We start from the raw sequence: 21,745 nt of genomic DNA on the forward strand, positions 1-21,745 counted from the left end.
TATAACTGTATGTCGTGCTGGCAGCTTTCTGGTACCGAGCATGAAATATTCTTAGAGTTTTACTGACCGGCGACCAATATACTTGATGTCTTTATGGCATATTACTCTCCAAATGTGTAAGGGGCTGCTGAACGGCCGAGGAATCTCCCACCTTGTGTTTGCAGCCAGTGCGGTCTTCTTTTAGTTACCAGTTGTCCCGTAATTGTTCTCGCCCCTCTTGATACATGTTGGTGTCAGGCACCGGCTCCGCTCGCTCCTAAGTATGCTTTTATCCAGTGTAATCTCTGTTGTTCCTACTGATTTCTCAATGTATTTATTTCCCCTCATTTTCCCTCTTTCTTATTTCTCCCTTCTCAGGGGACAATTAGTGTTGGCATAGATGCCACGGAGCTGTTTGATCGCTATGATGAAGATTTTGAAGACCTGCCAGGAAGTGGCTTTCCCCAGATTGAAATTAACCGTATGCACATCTCGCAGTCTATTGAGGTACGCACAGCTAATTTCCCTCCATATACAAATATATCTGAATTTGCAAGGCATAGCAGCCCCACAAAGCGTCTTAAGCAAAGCTGAAGTTTTGTTCTTATTTTGTGGGCTCATCTTTATTTATAAAGGAGATTTAATTATTAGCTTATCCAGAGCATCATCTAAGTGAGATTGCACCAGTGATAAAGCAATAGGTGCAGTCTGTAGTCCTCACTTGGCCAAGTAGAAGTCATAGTCACAAAGACCATTATATTCCAAGTTTAGAAAGGACCAGCACTCCAGTCCCATAAATCACTACACTATGGTAATGAATGGTGAAATGGGGAATTTTGGCTTTATACAAGGGGGGTGCCCATCCAGCACTTTCATCAGTCAGCTGGAAACCAAAGAGCATCTCTCCATGCATTACTCATACAGACCATGGTTTTCAAAAGATGAGCAAACTAGCATTGTTGCAATGATATACCACTAAAGTATGCAATGCTAGTTAAAAGAGAACACCAGACATGGTGGTGCTCAACTGTCTTCAAAAATTACAAGAATAGAAGAAAAATGAGTGGCACTCACCACTTATCCATTATTTTGCTTTTTCCGTCAGCCCCATAGGAGAAGAAGAAAGTGCGCTGCCGCTCCAACGGGGATAAAAGTGTTTGAAGTGTTTCATTTAAAAAAAAAAAAGAAAGTTTAACTATACTTAGTAGTGTTTTTTTTTATATAAGTTGTCATTGTGTGTACATGAGGAATTGCACCATTTCTGGCCATTAGATGACTTATTATAGCCGTTTTCCCCCATCACTAGAAGCCTTAGCCATTTCTCTTTCTCTTTCTGCTCATGTTTCCCTGCTGCACCCCCCCCCCCTCCACAAACTTTTACAAGCAGAAGGTATAATTTGATCCTTCACTGCAGACAGATCTGTAGACAAATTTGAGTAGTTTTTGAGAGTGATATCACTGCAGGACCAAAAAGTGACTGATAAAAGGAGGTAAAGAAGGATATTTCTGTAATGACATATTACAGTTTCTTATCTTTATTTGTATTGTTCATTTATATTTAAAAAAATGTAGCAGAAGAATTAGTATTTTTCCCACGCTCTTGCTCCATTAAAACAATTAAAACAGGGCCCTGACTCATTAAGACTGGCATTTTTCTATGCCAGCCTTAATGAACTTTGCGCCTCAGTAAGATCAGCAAAATTCATTAAAAGGCATTTTTTGACAGCCGCCAAAAATATTACTCCATCTTAATTGTGATCAATTTCTTTGCTCACTTTTTTAAAAAGGTGTCCGAAACCGGTGTTAAAAATTCCTAAATTTGCAAAATTTGTGCACAACTTCGAGTTGCTCGAAAACGTTGCCACATGGCAAGCAGTTCAGGCCAGAATTTTGGTGGAAAACTGCTTGATGAATCTGGCCCCAAATATATTTTATACTTTGACGTTTGGAACAGATATCATCCAGGATATCATTTTCACATCCAGATTCTCAGTCAATAAATTGAAAAATGATAAATGTTATTGTGATTTATTTTTCCTGACAAATTTTCCAACAACCTATTCTCTCACTACCAGGCTCCACTGACAGCCACAGACACGGCCATTCTCTCCGGGAGCCTCTCCACTCAAAATGGTAACGGGGGAGGATCAATAAACTTAGCTTTGAGACGAGTGACCTCGGCCAAGGGATGGGGAGAGGTAAGCACCGTGGAAAATAAACACTGAACTTCTCTACATCCGCCCGAGCGAACAAACAAGAAAACGCACACACAGCACATTATGAATATAAATTGCCAAACAGGATGGAAAGGTAGTTTGCAAACTGGTGTTTATATAATTATGGCTGTCTACCATCCTGTCAGACACGGAGGTTTTATACATCGCTGCCTCTGTGTGAAGGACAAAACTAATGGGATCTTCTTCCAGCGCACAGCCGCTCGTGCTGTACAACAAGCCCCGTATCTGTTTAGGTGATTAAGGGGGTATCAATTATTACCAAGGCCCCCGAGGCCACTAGTTAGTAACTTCTCCAGAAAGAGTAATATGCTAAACCTGCCTGAGAGGAACAATCTGATCGGGGGAAATCAAATCCACCAAAGCAAAGAGCTACATATGGCTGCAGCCTTGCCGCTTGGATTTCTCTGTGCCGGCCCTCCACATACCGTCAGCTGGAGGAACATATATGGACTTGTAGCTGTATTTAAAAGGACCGGTACAACTCATTTACAACGCTGACAGAAATTCAGCATTGGTCAAATAATATCCATAGTTAGTACCGCAAAACAGAGTGTCTACAAATTGAGATTTTGGTTTTGGCTTTTATCCTAAGTCATGTGACAAAGGTCGTTAGAGAGTCGATATTGACTCTTAGGATTGCTACTTCCTATAGGTGGCACTAGAGTTGTAGTCCTCTTCCTCTCTGAAGAGACAATTTGCATATTGCCCAGAGGAGCATTGCAGCTTAGCATGTCACTCTCCACAAGGAGAAATGTTCCCCCCTGGATCATAGTTTATCTACTACTTCATGACACTCAGACCCTCTTTGTTTCATTATTTTGGTGGTTTAGTCCACCACAACTGAGCGTTTACAAACTAAATTGTGATTTTTATGTGTGTGTGTGTTATTTGTGTGTGTGGTGTGTGTGTTATTTGTGTGTGTGGTGTGTATGTGGGTAGTGTGTGGGTGTTGAGTGTGTTTGTGTGTGTTTAAATGTGTGGGGAGTGTGCATGTGTGAGAGGTATGTAGGTGTGATGAGTGCATGTATATGTGTGTGTGCTATGTAGGTGTGATGAGTGCATGTATATGTGTGTGTGCTATGTAGGTGTGATGAGTGCATGTATATGTGTGTGTGCTATGTAGGTGTGATGAGGGGGGCTGTGTGTGTGTGTGAGAGAAGTATGTAGATGTGATGAATGAGGGTGTGTGTATATATGGGTGTGTGCGTTCATATGTGTATATATATGTCTATGTGGAATGAGTGGGGTCGGTGTGGTGAGTGGATGTCTGTATATGTGGTTTATGAGTGAGAGTGAATGTGAGCTTGCATGTGTGTGTGTATATGTATGTGAGGTGTGTAGGTGTGATGAGGGGGGCTGTGTGTGTGTGAGAGAGAAGTATGTAGATGTGATGAATGAGGGTGTGTGTATATATGGGTGTGTGCGTTCATATGTGTATATATATGTCTATGTGGAATGAGTGGGGTCGGTGTGGTGAGTGGATGTCTGTATATGTGGTTTATGAGTGTGAGTGAATGTGAGCTTGCATGTGTGTGTATATGTATGTGAGGTGTGTAGGTGTGGTGAGTGAGGGTGTGGGTGGTATGATGGTGTCGCGAGTGAATGTGTGCGTATATATATATGTGATGTGGGGGGTGTGCTTGCATGTATGTGAGGTATGTAGGTGTGATGAGTGGATGTGTGTGCTTGCATGTTTGTGTGTATGTAGGTGTAGATTTGATGAGTGTGTGTGTGTGCGCGCGCTTGCATGTGTCTGTATATGTGGGTGGGTGGATGTGTGTTTTAATGTACAGTACTGACCAAAAGTTTGGACACACCTTCTCATTTAAAGATTTTTCTGTATTTTCTTGACTATAAAAATTGTACATTCACACTGAAGGCATCAAAACTATGAATTAACACATGTGGAATTATATACTTAACAAAAAAGTGTGAAACTGAAAATATGTCTTATATTCTAGGTTCTTCAAAGTAGCTGCACACGCATCTTGCAGCGGCATGCTATTCCATCCGGTTTGCGTTTAGTTCGACCATCATTTATTTTTCAACAGGACAATGACCCCAAACACACCTCCAGGCTGTGTAAGGGCTATTTGACCAAGCAGGAGAGTGATGGGGTGCTACGCCAGATGACCTGGCCTCCACAGTCACCAGACCTGAACCCAATCGAGATGGTTTGGGGTGAGCTGGACCGCAGAGTGAAGGCAGAAGGGCCAACAAATGCTAAGCATCTCTGGGAACTCCTTCAAGATTGTTGGAAGACCATTTCCGGTGACTACCTCTTGAAGCTCATCAAGAGAATGCCAAGAGTGTGCAAAGCAGTCATCAAAGCAAAAGGTGGCTACTTTGAAGAACCTAGAATATAAGACATATTTTCAGTTGTTTCACACTTTTTTGTTAAGTATATAATTCCACATGTGTTAATTCATAGTTTTGATGCCTTCAGTGTGAATGTACAATTTTCATAGTCATGAAAATGCAGAAAAATCTTTAAATGAGAAGGTGTGTCCAAACTTTTGGTCTGTACTGTATGTGAAGAGACAAATGGAAAGATGCATAGAATTCACTATGAGGGATATATAAGTATGCAACAGTTAATCCACCTCTCCTCCATTATTTGCCAGTTCTTTCACAGGTTTTCAATTGTCCATAGAATTCAGTTCAAAATACTAAAAATGACTTAAGGCCCCAATATACACTGGACTATCCTCCCCTGAACCCGCTGATATTGGTGGGATCTGCCAACAGTCTAATATGTATGGAGGTTTCATGACTGAGAGAATATGTCAGGGGAGAGAAGGATCTTGCATGTCGGATTTCCGACAGCCGATCCTTTTGGTCTCTGTGAGATAAGCCGCCGTCTGGCAATAGCTCTCCCATTGAGTGCACAGGAGCACTTGGCTGAGCCGAGCGTACCTGTGTATGTGCAACTCAGGAGTGATAGCTGTTGGACGAGTATCTATTGTGTGTCCATAATTTGTCCCCTCCATATATCCCATACAGGAGAGGTGTGCAAACTGTGGCCCGCAGACCACATCCAACCCTCTGGCTGTTCCCGTATGGCCCGAGAGTTTCCTAAGGGCTGAAACACTGGCCATGAGCTTACCATGTCCCCACACTCTGTCCGTTCACCGACGCCCACTGTCAACCCTGTCCACATCCCCAGGATGTATGTAAGGGGGTTATGTGGAGGCTCATACTGCATCTTACATACTGTATATAGCGAGCTTTGTGGGGGTTCATACTGTATATAGAAGCTATGTGGGGGCTCATACTGTGTTATAGTAGGCTATGTGGGAGCTGACACTGTATATAGGAGGTTATGTGGGGGCTCATACTGTATATAGTGGGGCTGTGCGTGGGCTCATACGCTATATATGAGGATATTGGTATACTTAATTCTGCTTAATATTTATTGATACATTTATATAAAACAATTATAGTTAATAATAATATTGAGCAGAATTAATTTCAGCCTATTGGTTCAGCCTCCACAACAGTCACGGTCTCTCATGTGGCCCCTCGGGAAAATTAATTTCCCACCCCTGCAATACAGTCCACATAAGTCCTCCATCTTTACTCCCCTCTTGTCTGCACCACATACATCAGTCTCCAAGATTTCTCCAGTGCTTCCTCCATAGTCTGGAACTCGCTACCCCAATTGTTCAGACTTTCCCTGACCTGTTTAACCTTCAAACGCAACCTGAAAACCCACCCTCTTCAGAAAATCCTAAAGCCTGCTGTCACTGCCCTGTCATTACAATGCCATTACCTAATGTCTGTTTTCATTGTACATGTGTTCTCAATAGGGAGAGAAGAGTAAGCAGCTGCCAGACACCTGTGGCGGTGACTTATTTCCCTTTAAAGCAAAAGCTCAAACATATTGAAAACCAACACACCCAAACCTTTCTTACCCCCTACATCAGCTGTCTGGGGACTGTCAGGACAGTACTGTACACCAAATCTAATGAACGTTGGCCTATTTCATGTAATGTGTTTCTAATGGCCACAGATGGATGGACATATCCGAGAGATTGACGTATAATCAGACCTTAGAGAGCTACAAAGAGATGTCAGTGATCGAGAAAGATAGTTGTTTTTTCAGTGCAAAATAGAGAGGATGAAGGTTACAAACTAAATTGGGATTGGTGTGTATAGACGGATGGATTTGAGAGATGTATAGATAAATGCATGCACGGATATACGCTCAGAATGCACGCTGCAGATATATATGTGTATAGGGGCACAGATTGATGCTCGGTGTGTATTCCCTGGATATGATAACCAATGACCCTTCATATAAATAGCTGATTTCCAGCTTTTATGTAGCAGGCATAAATGTGGTTTCTGGAGAATGCATTTGCAGCTAATTGCACAGACTCTGTGTAGCCAAAGGCAAACTTGCATAAAAAATTCTGTACTGCAATAAGAATCCATATAACCCTCCTCCCTCCTTCCACAACAGCAGAATTTGCGAAAGGCATAAGATGAGCATGAAAGTTGGGAGCTTAAAGAGGTTTTCCACTACTTTTACACTGATGGCCAATCCTTACGATAGGTCATCAATGTCTGATTGTCTGGGGATTGACACACGGCATCCCTGCCGACCAGCTGTTATCGGTGTCGGCGGCAGCGGTCACCAGCCGTAAGTGCTTACTTGCGGAGCTGGCCGTCTACTTGTAGTGTACCAAGCCCTGGCCACTACAAGTAGACGGAGAAGCTCGACAAGTAAGTATTTCTGGCCGTCGCCAGCACTGATAACAGCTGATCGGCGGGGATGCCGGGTGTCAGACCTCGGCCAATCAGACATTGATGGCCTAGCCTAAGGATAGGCCATCAATGTAAAAATAGTGGACAACCTCTTTAAAGGGAACCTGATATGTGCATAAACACTATTTGCCAGGAGATAGTTATTTTGCAGGTAAATCCTGTGTAGCCGGCTAAGGGAAGCTTCACACAACCGATGACTCCACATCCATGAAAATTGGTCTAATTATTCGGATCAGACTTTGATTAGAGTTTTTCAGAGTGGCATCCGTTTTTCTCAGACATGGAGAGAAAAAAGAAAGTTTCTCTACCGTCTCTATTCTGTCAGTCCATGGACCTCACTTGGATGTCATCCGAGTGCTGTTTGATTTTTTTTTTTCCAATGACCCACAGAGTTGCATTGTCGATTTTGATCCGACATCAGATGAAAATCTGACATGTCTCCGATTTTTTTCTCGGCCCTAGAAAAATAATGGGACATGTGCATAGCCCCATAGAATATCATAGGTACGGGTGCTATATGTGAAAACCACTGATAGCACTCGTCCGAGAAAATCAGTCATGTGCACGATCTCATACTGGAAGTGTAGCTACAGGGAGAAAATGGAAGTTTTAATCTACTTGTAATGGGTCTCTCCAAGTCACCAAGACTGAGCAGGGGAGTGATTACCTCACCGCACTGCAATCATTCCTCACACATTGATTGACAGCTTGTGTGTGTGTACAATGTGTATGTGTGTGTAGTGTGCATGCGTTTGTGTGCACGCACTTTGTGGGGTGTCACTCAATGTGCCGGGGAGTGATTAAGTCACTGCTCACTATACTATGAGGGCGCTGTAATCAATCCCCGGCACTTTGACAGCTTGTGTGTGTGTGCGCGTGCATACAGCATGTATGTATGTGCAGCGTGCGTGCATACAGCATGTATGTATGTGCAGCGTGCGTGCGTACAGCATGTGTGTATGTGCAGCGTACGTGCGTACAGCATGTATGTACAATACAGACCAAAAGTTTGGACACACCTTCTCATTTAAAGATTTTTCTGTATTTTCATGACTATGAAAATTGTACATTTACACTGAAGGCATCAAAACTGTAAATTAACACATGTGGAATTATATACTTAACAAAAAAGTGTGAAACAACTGAAAATATGTCTTATATTCTAGGTTCTTCAAAGTAGCCACCTTTTGCTTTGATGACTGCTTTGCACACTCTTGGCATTCTCTTGATGAGCTTCAAGAGGTAGTCACCGGAAACGGTTTTCACTGCACAGGTGTGCCCTGTCAGGTTTAATAAGTGGGATTTCTTGCCTTATAAATGGGGTTGGGACCATCAGTTGTGTTGTGCAGAAGTCAGGTGGATACACAGCTGATAGTCCTACCGAATAGACTGTTAGAATTTGTATTATGGCAAGAAAAAAGCAGCTAAGTAAAGAAAAACGAGTGGCCATCATTACTTTAAGAAATGAAGGTCAGTCAGTCCGAAAAATTGGGCAAACTTTGAAAGTGTCCCCAAGTGCAGTTGCAAAAACCATCCAGCGCTAAAAAGAAACTGGCTCACATGAGGACCGCCCCAGGAAAGGAAGACCAAGAGTCACCTCTGCTTCTGAGGATAAGTTTATCCGAGTCACCAGCCTCAGAAATCGCAGGTTAACAGCTGCTCAGATTAGAGACCAGGTCAATGCCACACAGAGTTCTAGCAGCAGACACATCTCTTCAACAACTGTTAAGAGGAGACTTTGTGCAGCAGGCCTTCATGGTAAAATAGCTGCTAGGAAACCACTGCTAAGGACAGGCAACAAGCAAAAGAGACTTGTTTGGGCTAAAGAACACAAGGAATGGACATTAGACCAGTGGAAATCTGTGCTTTGGTCTGATGAGTCCAAATTTGAGATCTTTGGTCCCAACCACCGTGTCTTTGTGCAACGCAGAAAAGGTGAACGGATGGACTCTACGTGCCTGGTTCCCACCGTGAAGCATGGAGGAGGAGGTGTGATGGTGTGGGGGTGCTTTGCTGGTGACACTGTTGGAGATTTATTCAAAATTGAAGGCATACTGAACCAGCATGGCTACCACAGCATCTTGCAGCGGTATGCTATTCCATCCGGTTTGCGTTTAGTTGGACCATCATTTATTTTTCAACAGGACAATGACCCCAAACACACCTCCAGGCTGTGTAAGGGCTATTTGACCAAGAAGGAGAGTGATGGGGTGCTACGCCAGATGACCTGGCCTCCACAGTCACCCGACCTGAACCCAATCGAGATGGTTTGGGGTGAGCTGGACCGCAGAGTGAAGGCAAAAGGGCCAACAAGTGCTAAGCATCTCTGGGAACTCCTTCAAGATTGTTGGAAGACCATTTCCGGTGACTACCTCTTGAAGCTCATCAAGAGAATGCCAGGAGTGTGCAAAGCAGTCATCAAAGCAAAAGGTGGCTACTTTGAAGAACCTAGAATATAAGACATATTTTCAGTTGTTTCACACTTTTTTGTTAAGTATATAATTACACATGTGTTATTTCATAGTTTTGATGCCTTCATTGTCGATGTGCAATTTTCATAGTCATGAAAATACAGAAAAATCTTTAAATGAGAAGGTGTGTCCAAACTTTTGGTCTGTACTGTATGTATGTGCAGCGTGCGTGCGTACAGCATGTATGTATGTGCAGCGTGCGTGCGTACAGCATGTATGTGCAGCGTGCGTGCGTACAGCATGTATGTATGTGCAGCGTACGTGCGTACAGCATGTATGTATGTGCAGCGTGCGTGCGTACAGCATGTATGTATGTGCAGCGTGCTTGCAGCATGTATGTATGTGCAGCGTGCGTGCGTACAATCTTTTAAGGGGGGAGGGATGATTAGTTTTTGCCTGGGAGAAGACTTGCAGCCGAATCCTCTAACTGCAGATTAAACAAACCAGCCCCTTTTAGCCAAGCCCTGCCGCTTCCCAAGCTGAAGATGGATGGGACCAATAGGAGAGAGAACATTTCCAGACCGCTTCTGGAGCTTAGAGAAAGTCTTGGTGCCTGACAAATAGGTGTTCTCCTTCTGAGTGTTTCTCATTCATCTCAAGGTTTAGTGTCCCTTTAAGTGTTCCCAGCTCTGTCTGTAATTTTTAGTGAGTATATAAATACTGCATCTTTAACAAGCGTTTGGTACTGCTGAGACTGAAGAATGTCAGATTAACATTGAAAAGCCGATGTGAAAGTCACCCACAGTATAGAAAATGAGACTGTGGAAGCTCTCGCTCCAACTTCAAAGGCTGCGCTCAAGCAGAACTGCTGACATGGTTTAACATGAGACTCTGGAGAGCAGTCTGGAGCCACCTGTGAGACCTAAAATACAGTGGAGTGTAACCAAATGGAAATGCAAAAAAGCAGCGATTCATCCAAAGACCCTTAATTAGATTCAGAGAGGAGAAGAGTCAGTTATCAGACTGCCGGGTCTTCTCCAGAGAGACCTCTCTTCTTTTATTCCAGAGCGCCGGGCCCAGCAAAGAAGTGAGACTCCGCTGCCAAGTCGAGAGATGAGATTGAATAAGATACAGCGGTTATAATTTAAGGGTTGAATGGGGCGGTGGCCGAGGGCCAGAACGTTTCCATCTAGGATGAAAGATGAAGACATTTAACTGATTGCGTTATGCAGGAGCTGCAATCTTCCAGATCTGTGGGGGGCTCGCGCTTGGATTTTTTTTTTCCCTTGCGCACTCATCCTTTTTGAAGGGTGGTCTCCAAAAATGAAGCAAGTGTTGTGGGTTTCGTATACATATCGGTAATGAATTCATATCTGTAGCAAAGAGGCATCTTCTGCAGTATTGCTTTAGCGGTCACTCTCAGCATCGCTGTCCCTCTCAGCATCGCTGTCCGCACAGTTAACTATTTTAACTATGTTTTGGATTATCACAGTAGTGCACTCATGAAATGGTGATGAGTTTAATAATAATAATAATAGTAATAAATAATTTCATTTATATAGCGACAATATATTTTGCAGCACTTTATAATTAAGCAGGGACATGTACATACAATAAAAACAATACAAAGTAATACACAGTTCAAAGGTTACAGGAGGAGTGAGGGTCCTGCTCGTAAGCTTACTATCTATAAGGGGGGACACAATAGGTAAAAAGTGCTTGTTATGTACTGTCCAGCCATCTTTAGAATAGGGCATTTAAAATAAAGCCAGTATCTTTCTAAGTACAGTTACCAAGTGCTTTTGGGTGCATAGAGAATGTGGAGACAGGTGAGTAGGATGAACCAGATTCGGAGGAAAGTTTAGAAAAGGGGAACAGGGAAAGGTTTGGTTAGTGAAGTGAGGTGATAGGCCTGTCTAAAGAGTTGTGTTTTTAAAGCACTCTTAAAAATGTGAGGGCTATGTATGAATCAGGCCATCTAGGGTAGTGCATTCCAGAAAACTGGCACAGCACGAGAGAAGTCTTGGAGACGGAAATGTGAGATTTGGATTATGGAGGATGTTAGTCTTAGATTAGTTACAGAACTTAGAGCACGGGTAGAATGATACAGAGATGAGGGAAGAGCTATAGGGTGGTGTAGAAGGGTGAAGAGCTTTGTGGGTTAGCAGGATAAGTTTCTATTGTACTCTGTAGTGGATGGGTAACCAGTGCAATGACTGGCACAATGTGGAGGCGTCAGTGAAACGGCTGGACAGAAATACAAACTTGGCTGCTGCGTTCAGGATGGATTGAAAAGCAAAAAGTTTGGTAAGAGGGAGACCGATCAGTAGAGTGTTGCAGTAGTCCAGACGAGAATGGATAAGAGCGACAGAGAGTTTTTGTTGTTTCAAAGGTGAGAAAAGGTCGGATTCTAGAAATGTTTTAAAATGCAGGTTTGTCAGTAAAGAAGCACTCCTCCTCCCATCAAAATTTGTATCCTCTTAATATATTGCAATCATTATACAGCACTGTGTACTTACAATTGCTCATATTGTCCTTCTACCCAGCTAATTCTTCTCTTTTCCATTAGGTCTATGACATCACATGATTATAAACTGACTTGCTGAATTCTTCCAAGCTCTATGTAGAAACAGTAGGTCAATTTTCCCTGCATGAGTCATCAGTCACTGCAAAAGTCCCTGGGAGGAGGGAGCAGCTGGGTCAGGAGTTTGAGGGGAATGATAAATGCAGGGAAAAGCGACTTCCTTTTTTTCTACATAGAGCAGAGAAGAGAGAAGAATTATTTGGGTTGAAAGGCAAAATGAGCAATTGTAAATACACAGTGCTATATAATATGATGATTGCAATATATTAAGAGGATAAAAACGTTCATGGAAGGAGGAGTGCTTCTTTAATTTCTGAACATTCCTATATAAAACACGTGTATGAATTGCGTGACAAACTCAGCTCTGCTTCATTCTGCTCTACTGCCTTTTAACAAATTCCAGACTGCTTTGTCGGACCAGCTCTGCATTACTAACTCCAGAACAAACTCATACTTGTAATATATTTGAAAAAAATATTAAATACCTACTAGTTTGCTATTCTTTATCCTGCATGTATGTGGGTTTTTATATGCCAAGTCTTGTATATACTTTTATATATACTCGGTGACTGGGTACCTGAATGTATCTCCTTATAACTTCTAAAGTTACGGTACTTACTGTGGTTACAATTTCTTCTATGTAGTTACTTTGAGAAGCTCAGCTCTGGAAAACAAAATGTTGCTCTAGCAAAATACTGTGCATAGACTTTCATGAGCCCATGATAGTTGGAGCGAGATGCATTATGATTATTAGTGTATTAGATATTCAATATCGGGCAGCCATAATACGATAGACCGGGTGGTCTGTGACAGCTTGACTCTTCCATAGAGACGATAAAGCAGTTTTTCTCCTCTTCATGGCATTGTACACGGCTCTCAGCGGATAATGTGTATAAAATACAGAAAGCAGTAGTCCTGCATCTGTACTCATGCCAGGATCTCGTGACATATCACATCATCCTTGGGATGTCATTTCCGGGTCATAGGTCTAAAAAGACTGAGATCAGCACTGAATGTGACAAATTTCACAACACCACGACCGTTTTTCCCTTTAGCTGGTGGATGCAGTGTCAGATACAGCCCCATGGGAAAACTATAGAGAAAGGGAATAGATCTACCATTATATATGTGCACATGAAAAAGTAGAATTGCAAAAAGTTAATAGAAGGCAATCCTTTCCACTATATACAGTTGAAAGCAGAAGTTTACATACACTATATAAAAAGACACATATGCAGGATTTTCTCAATATCTGACATGAAATCAGACTAAACCTTTCCTGTTTTAGGTCAATTAGGATTACCATCATTTTTAATATTTGCCAAATGCCAGAATAATGAGAGAGAGAGAATGTTTAAGGCATTTTTATTACTTACTTACTGCAAAGTCAAAACTTTACATACATTTCATTAGTATTTAGTACCATTGCCCTTAAACTGAATGACTTGGGTCAAACGTTTGGGATATCCTTCCACAAGCTTCTCATAATAGTTGGTCGGAATTTGGGCCCATTCCTCCTGACAAAACTGGTGTAACTGATCCAGATTTGTAGGTTGTCTTGCTTGCACTTGCCTATTCAGCTTCGCCCATAAATGTTAAATAGGATTGAGATCAAGGCTTTGTGATAGCCACTCCAAAACATTGACTTTGTTATCCTTAAGCCACTTTGTTACCATTTTGGCAGTATGCATTGGGTCATTGTCCATTTGGAAGACCCATTTCCACCCAAGCTTTATCTTCCTGGCTGATGTCTTGAGATGTTGCTTCAGTATTGCCACATAATCTTCTTTTCCCATGATGCCATCTATTTTGTGAAGTGCACCAGTCCCTCCTGCAGCAAAACAACCCCACAACATGATGCTGCCACCCCCGTGTTTCACAGTTGGGATGGTGTTTTTAGGCTTCCAAGCTTCTTCCTTTTTCCTCCAAACATAACGATGGTCATTATGCCCAAAAAGTTTAATTTTAGTTTCATTAGACCACAGGACATGTCTCCAAAAATGAAGGTCTTTGTTCCTGTGTGCATTTGTAAACATTAATCCTGCTTTTTTATGTTTCTTTTGGAGTAATGGCTTATTCCTGGCAGAGTGGCCTTTCAGCCCATGTTGATACAGTACTCGTTTCACTGTGGATATTGACACAATCTTACCAGCTTCCGCCATTATCTTCACAAGGTCTTTTGCTTTTGTCCTTGGGTTGATATGCACATGTCGGACCAAAGCACGTTCATTTCTGGGACACAAAACCCGTCTCCTTCCTGAGCAGTATGGTGGCTGGATATTCCCATCTTGTTTGTACTTGCGTATAATTGTTTGTACAGATGAACGAGGCACCTTCAGGTATCTTGAAATTGTACCCAAGGATGAGCCAGACTTGTGCAAATCCACAATTCTCTTCCTGATATCTTGGCTGATTTCTTTAGACTTTCTCATGATGCTACACAAAGAAGCAGTGTGTTGCAGGTGTGCATTAAAATACATCCACATGTGTGTCTCTAATTAACTCAGATGTTGTCAAAAAAACTATCAAAAGCGTCCAAACACATGACATCATCATATGGGCAGTCCAGAATTGTTTAAAGGTATAGTAGTCTTATTGTATGTAAACTTCTGGTTTCAAATGTATAAGATGAGGGCAAACATAATGATAAAAAACAATGATAAATTACTAAAATCAGTAGTCAACGTGTGAAAAAAAAAAAGCATAATTTCTTAAAATGTATGGTAACTTAAAACCTATGCAAGAATCAAAAAATGGAACAACTTTGCAAATGTTCCTGATTAAAAGAGAATTCCTACAGCTCCTCTGAAAATCTGTGTCTCCATAGTAACAGACTACAAAGCCTGTGTTGTCCTATTCCCTTTCGTCGATCCTCTAATTTCTGCTAGCCAAATTAATTTATAACAGCAAAAAGAAAAGCGATATAAGAAAATATGGCCGCGGTGTGACTACAGTCATGGCCAAAAGTATTGAGAATGAGACAAATAGTAATTTTTCCAAAGTTTACTGCTTCATTTTTTTGTAATGGCAATTTGCATATACTCCTGAATGTCAAAGAGTGATCAGCTTAACAGAAATTACTGTACTTGCAAAGTCAATATTTGCCCAGAAAATGAACTTTAACCCCCAAAACACATTTCAACATCATTGCAGTCCTGCCTTAAAAGGAGCAGCTAACATCGTTTTAGTGATTGATCCATTAACACTGTTGTGGGTGTTGATGAGGACAGGGCTGGCGATCAATCAGTCATGATTAAGTAAGAATGACATCACTGGACACTTTAAAAGGAGGCTGGTTCTTGGTATCATTGTTTCTCTTCAGTTAACCATGGTTATCGCTAAAGAAACACTTGCAGCCATCATTGCACTGCACAAAAATGGCCTAACAGGGAAGAGTATCGCAGCTACAAGGATTGCACCTCAGTCAACAATCTATAGCATCATCAAGAACTTCAAGGAGAGAGCTTCCATTGTTGTCAAAAAGGCTCCAGGGCACCCAAGAAAGACCAGCAAGCGCCAGGACCGTATCTTAAAACTGTTTCAGCTGCGGGATGGGACTACCAGCAGTGCCGAGCTTGCTCAGGAATGGCAGCAGGCTGGTGTGAGTGCTTCTGCACGCACTGTGAGGCGGAGACTCTTTGAGCAAGGGCTGGTTTCAAGGAGGGCAGCAAAGAAGCCACTTCTCTCCAGAAAAAACATCAGGGACCGACTGATATTCTGCAAAAGGTACAGGGAGTGGACTGCTGAGGACTGGGGCAAAGTCATTTTCTCTGATGAATCCCCTTTTCGATTGTTTGGGACATCTGGAAAACAGCTTATTTGGAGAAGAAGAGGTGAGTGCTACCACCAGTCTTGTCTCATGCCAACTGTAAAGCATGCTGAAACCATTCATGTGTGGGGTTGCTTCTCAGCCAAGGGAATCGGCTCACTCACAGTCTTGCCTAAAAACACAGCCGTGAATAAAGAATGGTACCAGAATGTCCTCCAAGAGCAACTTCTCCCAACCGTCCAAGAGCAGTTTGGCACCCAACAATGCCTTTTCCGGCATGATGGAGCACCTTGCCATAAAGCAAAGGTGATAACTAAATGGCTCATGGAACAAAACATAGAGATTTTGGGTCCATGGCCTGGAAACTCCCCAGATCTTAATCCCATTGAGAACTTGTGGTCAATCAACCAGAGACGGGTGGACAAACAAAAACCAACAAATTCTGGCAAAATGCAAGCATTGATTATGCAAGAATGGACTGCTATCAGTCAGGATTTGGTCCAAAAGTTGATTGAGAGCATGCCAGGGAGAATTACAGAGGTCTTGAAGAAGAAGGGGCAACACTGCAAATATTGACTTGCTGCATTAACTCATTCTAACTGTCAATATAACCTATTGGTACTCATAATATGATTGCAATTATATTTCTGTATGTGATATAAACATCAGACAAACACTAATAAAAACCAGAGGCCAGCAGATCATGTGAAAATATAATTTTGGTGTCATTCTCAAAACTTTTGGCCATGACTGTACACAGAGTATGTGGAGTTTTATTTTAAGATTTTGATACCTCATATCTGTTAAGAGCATGTTCACATGAAGGATCTTTTTCCTGTGAAAAATCAGCTGTTTTTTTTGCACTATGAGCTGCTGCAGATCCTGATTATCCAGATTTCACAGGGCTAATCCTTGTATTATACCTGTTGCCAGATCCGATGCAGCACTTGAAATGTCACTTATTGAAGCCAGAGTGGAAAAATCTGCAGCTGTGTGAATGGCAACCCTGACTTCACATTGAAGTGGTTTGTAGGCGTTCTTCATGTTCTGATGCAGAGTCATCTTGCGTCAAATTCTGTACATAACCCAAGGAGCTGCGGCTTGGTACTGCGGGGCTGTAGGCAGTCTGTGAGCTGACACCTGCTACCTTTTGTAACACGGCATCTAGTGGAGCTTGTTTTCTGTGGGTTGTGTCAGCATTTACTTAAAGGGAATGTCTCAGCAGGTTTTGCTCTGTAATCAGAGAGCAGCACGATGTAGGGGCAGAGACCCTGATTCCAGCGATGTGTCACTTACTGGGTTTTTGTTGTTGTTTCAATAACATCAGTGTTTTATCAGCAAAAGATTATCACTACAGGACTAGGTGTCTCGTGCCTCCTAGTCAACTGCTCTGTTTATCCCCGCCTCAACCAATGATTGGCCACTTTCTGTCTACATAAAGTATACAAAGAAAGCTGCCAATCAGAGGTGTGGGTGGAATTAAGGGCTCAGCATTCCTAGATCTGCAGTAGAGAAAACTGTGATTATATCAAAATGACAGCAAACAGCCCAGTAATTGACACATCAATGGAATCAGGGTCTCTGAGAGCGGCATGATGTAGATTACATAGCAAAAACCTGGTGCCAGATTCCCTTTAAATGGGGCAGAGTTGCAATACCAGACACTTCCTGTAGACAAGAGTGTCGCTGTTTCTGTATAAAGCCAAATGTTTTTGTAAAATCATAGTCTCCTGAAGACATAACTTTCCCTGATAATGAGGCGGGTAAAGTATTGTTTATCCTTGGTGTTTGTTAAAGTATGTATATTTTATGAAAACTATTCAAATACATATGCAAAGAAATCTGAAAAAAAAAATCAGGCGTGTTGCCGGATCTAGCGTAATAAATGTGCATCTATCAGCATATTATAGAGAGGTATTTATATTTCAGCTTTTGTGGATGGCTGCTGCTCACCTTTGTCAGTCTCCAGAGTATGTGGCTCCACATGTAAAAATGCAAAGCAAAAAAGAACTAAAAGTTGGAATTTTACTGAATGCAACCCACGATTTCCGATATATATATATCTATATATATATATATATCTATATATATATATATATCTATATATATATATATATATATATATATATATATATATATATATATATACATATATATATATACAGTTATATGAAAAAGTTTGGGCACCCCTATTAATCTTAAGATTAATGTTTTATAAAAATTGGTGTTTTTGCAACAGCTATTTCAGTTTGATATATGTAATAACTGTTGGACACAGTAATGTTTCTGCCTTGAAATGAGGTTTATTGTACTAACAGAAAATGTGCAATCTGCATTCAAACAAAATTTGACAGGTGCATAAGTATAGGCACCTCACCAGAAAAGTGACATTAATATTTACCTCCTTTTGCAAAAATAACAGCCTCTAGTCGCTTCCTGTAGCTTTTAATGAGTTCTTGGATCCTGGATGAAGGTATTTTTGTCCATTCCTCTTTACAAAACAATTACAGTTCAGTTAAGTTTGATGGTCACCGAGCATGGACAGCCCTCTTCAAATGATCCCACAGATGTTCAATGATATTCAGGTCTGTGGACTGGGATGGCGATTCCAGAACATTGTAATTGTTCCTCTGCATGAATGCCTGAGTAGATTTGGAGCGGTGTTTTGGATCATTGTCTTGCTGAAAGATCAATCCCCTGCGTAACTTCAACTTTATGACTGATTCTTGAACATTATTGTCAAGAATCTGCTGATACTGAGTGGAATCCATGCGTCCCTCAACTTTAACAAGATTCCCGGTGCCGGCATTGGCCACACAGCCCCAAAGCATATTGGAACCTCCACCAAATTTTACTGTGGGGTAGCAAGTGTTTTTCTTGGAATGCTGTGTTTTTTTGCCGTCATGCATAACGCCTTTTTGTATGACCAAACAACTCAATCTTGGTTTCATCAGTCCACAGGACCTTCTTCCAAAAAGAAATTGGCTTCTCCAAATGTGCTTTTGCATACCTCAGCCGACTCTGTTTGTGGCGTGCTTGCAGAAACGGCTTCTTTCGCATCACTCTCCCATACAGCTTCTCCTTGTGCAAAGTGCGTTGTATAGTTGACCGATGCACAGTGACACCATCTGCAGCAAGTTGACGCTGCAGCTCTCTGGAGGTGGTCTGAGGATTGTCCTTGACTGATCTCACCATTCTTCTTCTCTGCCTTTCTGATGTTTTTCTTGGCCTGCCACTTCTGGCCTTAACAAGAACTGTCCCTGTGTTCTTCCATTTCCTTACTATGTTCCTCACAGTGGAAACTGACAGGTTAAATCTCTGAGACAGCTTTTTGTATCCTTCCCCTGAACAACTATGTTGAATAATCTTTGTTTTCAGATCATTTGACAGTTGTTTTGAGGAGCCCATGATGCCACTCTTCAGAGGAGATTCAAACAGGAGAACAACTTGCAAGTGGCCACTTTAAGTAGCTTTTCTCATGATTGCATACACCTGGCTATGAAGTTCAAAGCTCAATGAGGTTACAAAACCAGAAAAAGTGCTTTAGTAAGTCAGTAAAAAGTAGGTAGGAATATTTAAAACAAGAAAATGATAAGGGTGCCCATACTTATGCACCTGACAAATTTTGTTTGAATGCAGATTGCACATTTTCTGTTAGTACAATAAACCTCATTTCAAGGCAGAAACATTACTGTGTCCAACAGTTATTACATATATCAAACTGAAATAGCTGTTGCAAAACACCAATTTTTATAAAACATTAAGCGTAAGATTAATAGGGGTGCCCAAACTTTTTCATATAACTGTGTATGTGTGTGTATGTGTATATATATATATATATATATATTATAATTTTTTAGTGTGTTAGGAAGGGGGAGATTATTTTCTGCATATGCGGTAATATTGCACCCTAATTATTAAATTCCACATGAAGCATTTTATAACAATGCAGATCTGTTGTGTGTTCAGCGGTTGCCATGATGTTATCATAGACCAGGACTTTGTGTCCACACTGATCTATTCCATTCTGTAATGGCAGCACAACCTTGGCGCATGAAGAAACAAATTGCTGCTATTTAAAGTTCATTTTAGTGTGTTGTTCTTTCTGATATTGAAATTTACGAGGTTTGTGAAATCCGGATTTCATGGAAATGTAAGAGCTACATGTCAATATGCAACCCCTTATCATTATGTTTAATTAAATCTGATTATTTTTTAAAACATTTAGTAAACAGAGAGGCAGATATGCTTCTGCCTACATCATATTTATGGAGAGAGAGGGAGGCAGTACTATCTGTGCCTACATTATTTACCATATAATTTGCTGAGAGAGTACAGCCTGTGCCTACATTTTTTACAAGCAGAGGCCGGGAAACAGCACTATCTGTTCCGAAATCATTTACAAAGATAGGAAGGCAGTACTAGCTGTGACTTTAAGTAGTGGCAGATAGACAGTATCTGAGCCTAAATCATATACCGGAAGAGACAGTACTATCAGTATCTAAATCATTTAGCAAGAGGGTTAAGCTGTTTTCACCCTGCCTAAATCATTTACAAGGAGAGACAGGATGGCAGTACTATCTGTGTCTATCTAATTTACAAATCTAGGCAATAGGGGGCCTAAATTATTTACAGACGGAGTGAGGCAGTACTATCTGTGCCTAAATTATTTACAAGAAGAGACAGATAATTAGTGTTTTCTGGGCCTAAATAATTTACAGAGAGTGAAGCAATATTATCTGTGCCTATGTAATTTACAAATAAAGACTGAGAGATAGCAGTATGTATGCCTAAATCATCTACAAGGAGAGACAGGGAGTTGGTGAACTCTGTGCATAAATCATTTACCAAAAGATTAAGGTAATATTATATGTCCCGGTTTGATTTACAGAAAGAAACAAGGAGACAGTACTATCTGTGCATAAATCATTTAGCAGAAGAAACTGTGAATCCGTGCTATCTGTTGCTATATTCTTTAAAGGGCGAGACTGGAAGACAGCGCTACCTGTGTTTACATAATTTACAAGTAGAGCCCAGAAAGCAGTACTATCTGTGCCTTCATTAGTTATAGATAGACAGGAAGGCCGGACTGTTTATTTAAATCGTTTCTAAAGAAAAAATATTCTGATTTCGGTGGCAAGTTATTCGGCACACTTTGTGCATATGTCCCCAAAAACAAAAGCACAGATGGTGGTCACTCCACCATAACACTGCGTCTGCACACTCATTGTTAAAGCATGAAAAAATAAATATTAGCCACACTGGCTATGCAGGTAGCTATGGAAGGAAGACACTCTAGTACGCCTGACTTTTGTCTATAAATTGTACTCATTCATTTTCCTCTTTCTTTTCAGCTAGAATTAGGAGCTGGTGACCTCCAAGGACCTCTTTTTGGACTTAAGGTTTTTCGGAATCTCACTCCGAAATGGTAATTTTATGGAAGTATTGTTTGGGCCTTTGGTTTTTTTTTTGTATTTTTCCAAGCTGTGCAAACTGTTTTAATAAAAAAAAGAAAAATAGAGATCTAGAATAAAAGCTACATGCAAATCAGGCAGGAAGTACAATGGGGGTGTGTCAGTGCACTTGGAAGAACAAGTGCATTGACACGCCCCCATTGCACTTCCTGCCAGTTTTGCATATGACTTCTACACTAGATTTCTCATGATGGGTACACAAGATATGTGCAAAAAAGGTATCATTTTTATTGGGAAACTAGCACCTATACAGCCATAGCACTAATTCCTGTGTTAATAGGTTCCTTAAGAGCTGCTTTTTACATTGATCATTAACAAAGCAACCAGAGAGGGCGTTCAGAGGCCAATCGTCCGGTTTCCGGCCAGCTTCCTGCTTGTTTATAGGAGCCGGTCCTAAGTACAGTAAATTTCTAGCTCCCCCTGCAGAATTTATTTCTTGACGATGAAATCTTTATTGTCTTTAATCCACAACTCTGATATGCCTCCCCCTCCCCCGCTCGGCGGCGAAACTCATTCCCTTT

At 41.3% G+C, this 21,745-nt stretch overlaps 1 protein-coding gene across 1 annotated transcript in view; it reads left to right on the forward strand.

Moving 5' to 3' along the window:
• Positions 1-21,745, forward strand: part of DNAJC11 (DnaJ heat shock protein family (Hsp40) member C11) — a 172,735-nt gene that overhangs the window by 112,378 nt on the left and 38,612 nt on the right. Inside the window, exons 5-7 of the mRNA XM_073656524.1 lie at positions 358-486; positions 2,055-2,177; positions 21,105-21,178. Of these exons, the coding sequence (XP_073512625.1) occupies positions 358-486; positions 2,055-2,177; positions 21,105-21,178 (326 nt within the window). The remainder of the gene's footprint in view (positions 1-357; positions 487-2,054; positions 2,178-21,104; positions 21,179-21,745) is intronic.

This window comes from Phyllobates terribilis, unplaced genomic scaffold (assembly GCF_046119375.1).
Source record: "Phyllobates terribilis strain yellow unplaced genomic scaffold, ASM4611937v1 Scaffold_12__6_contigs__length_324123572, whole genome shotgun sequence".
NCBI classification, from domain to species: Eukaryota; Metazoa; Chordata; class Amphibia; order Anura; family Dendrobatidae; genus Phyllobates; species Phyllobates terribilis.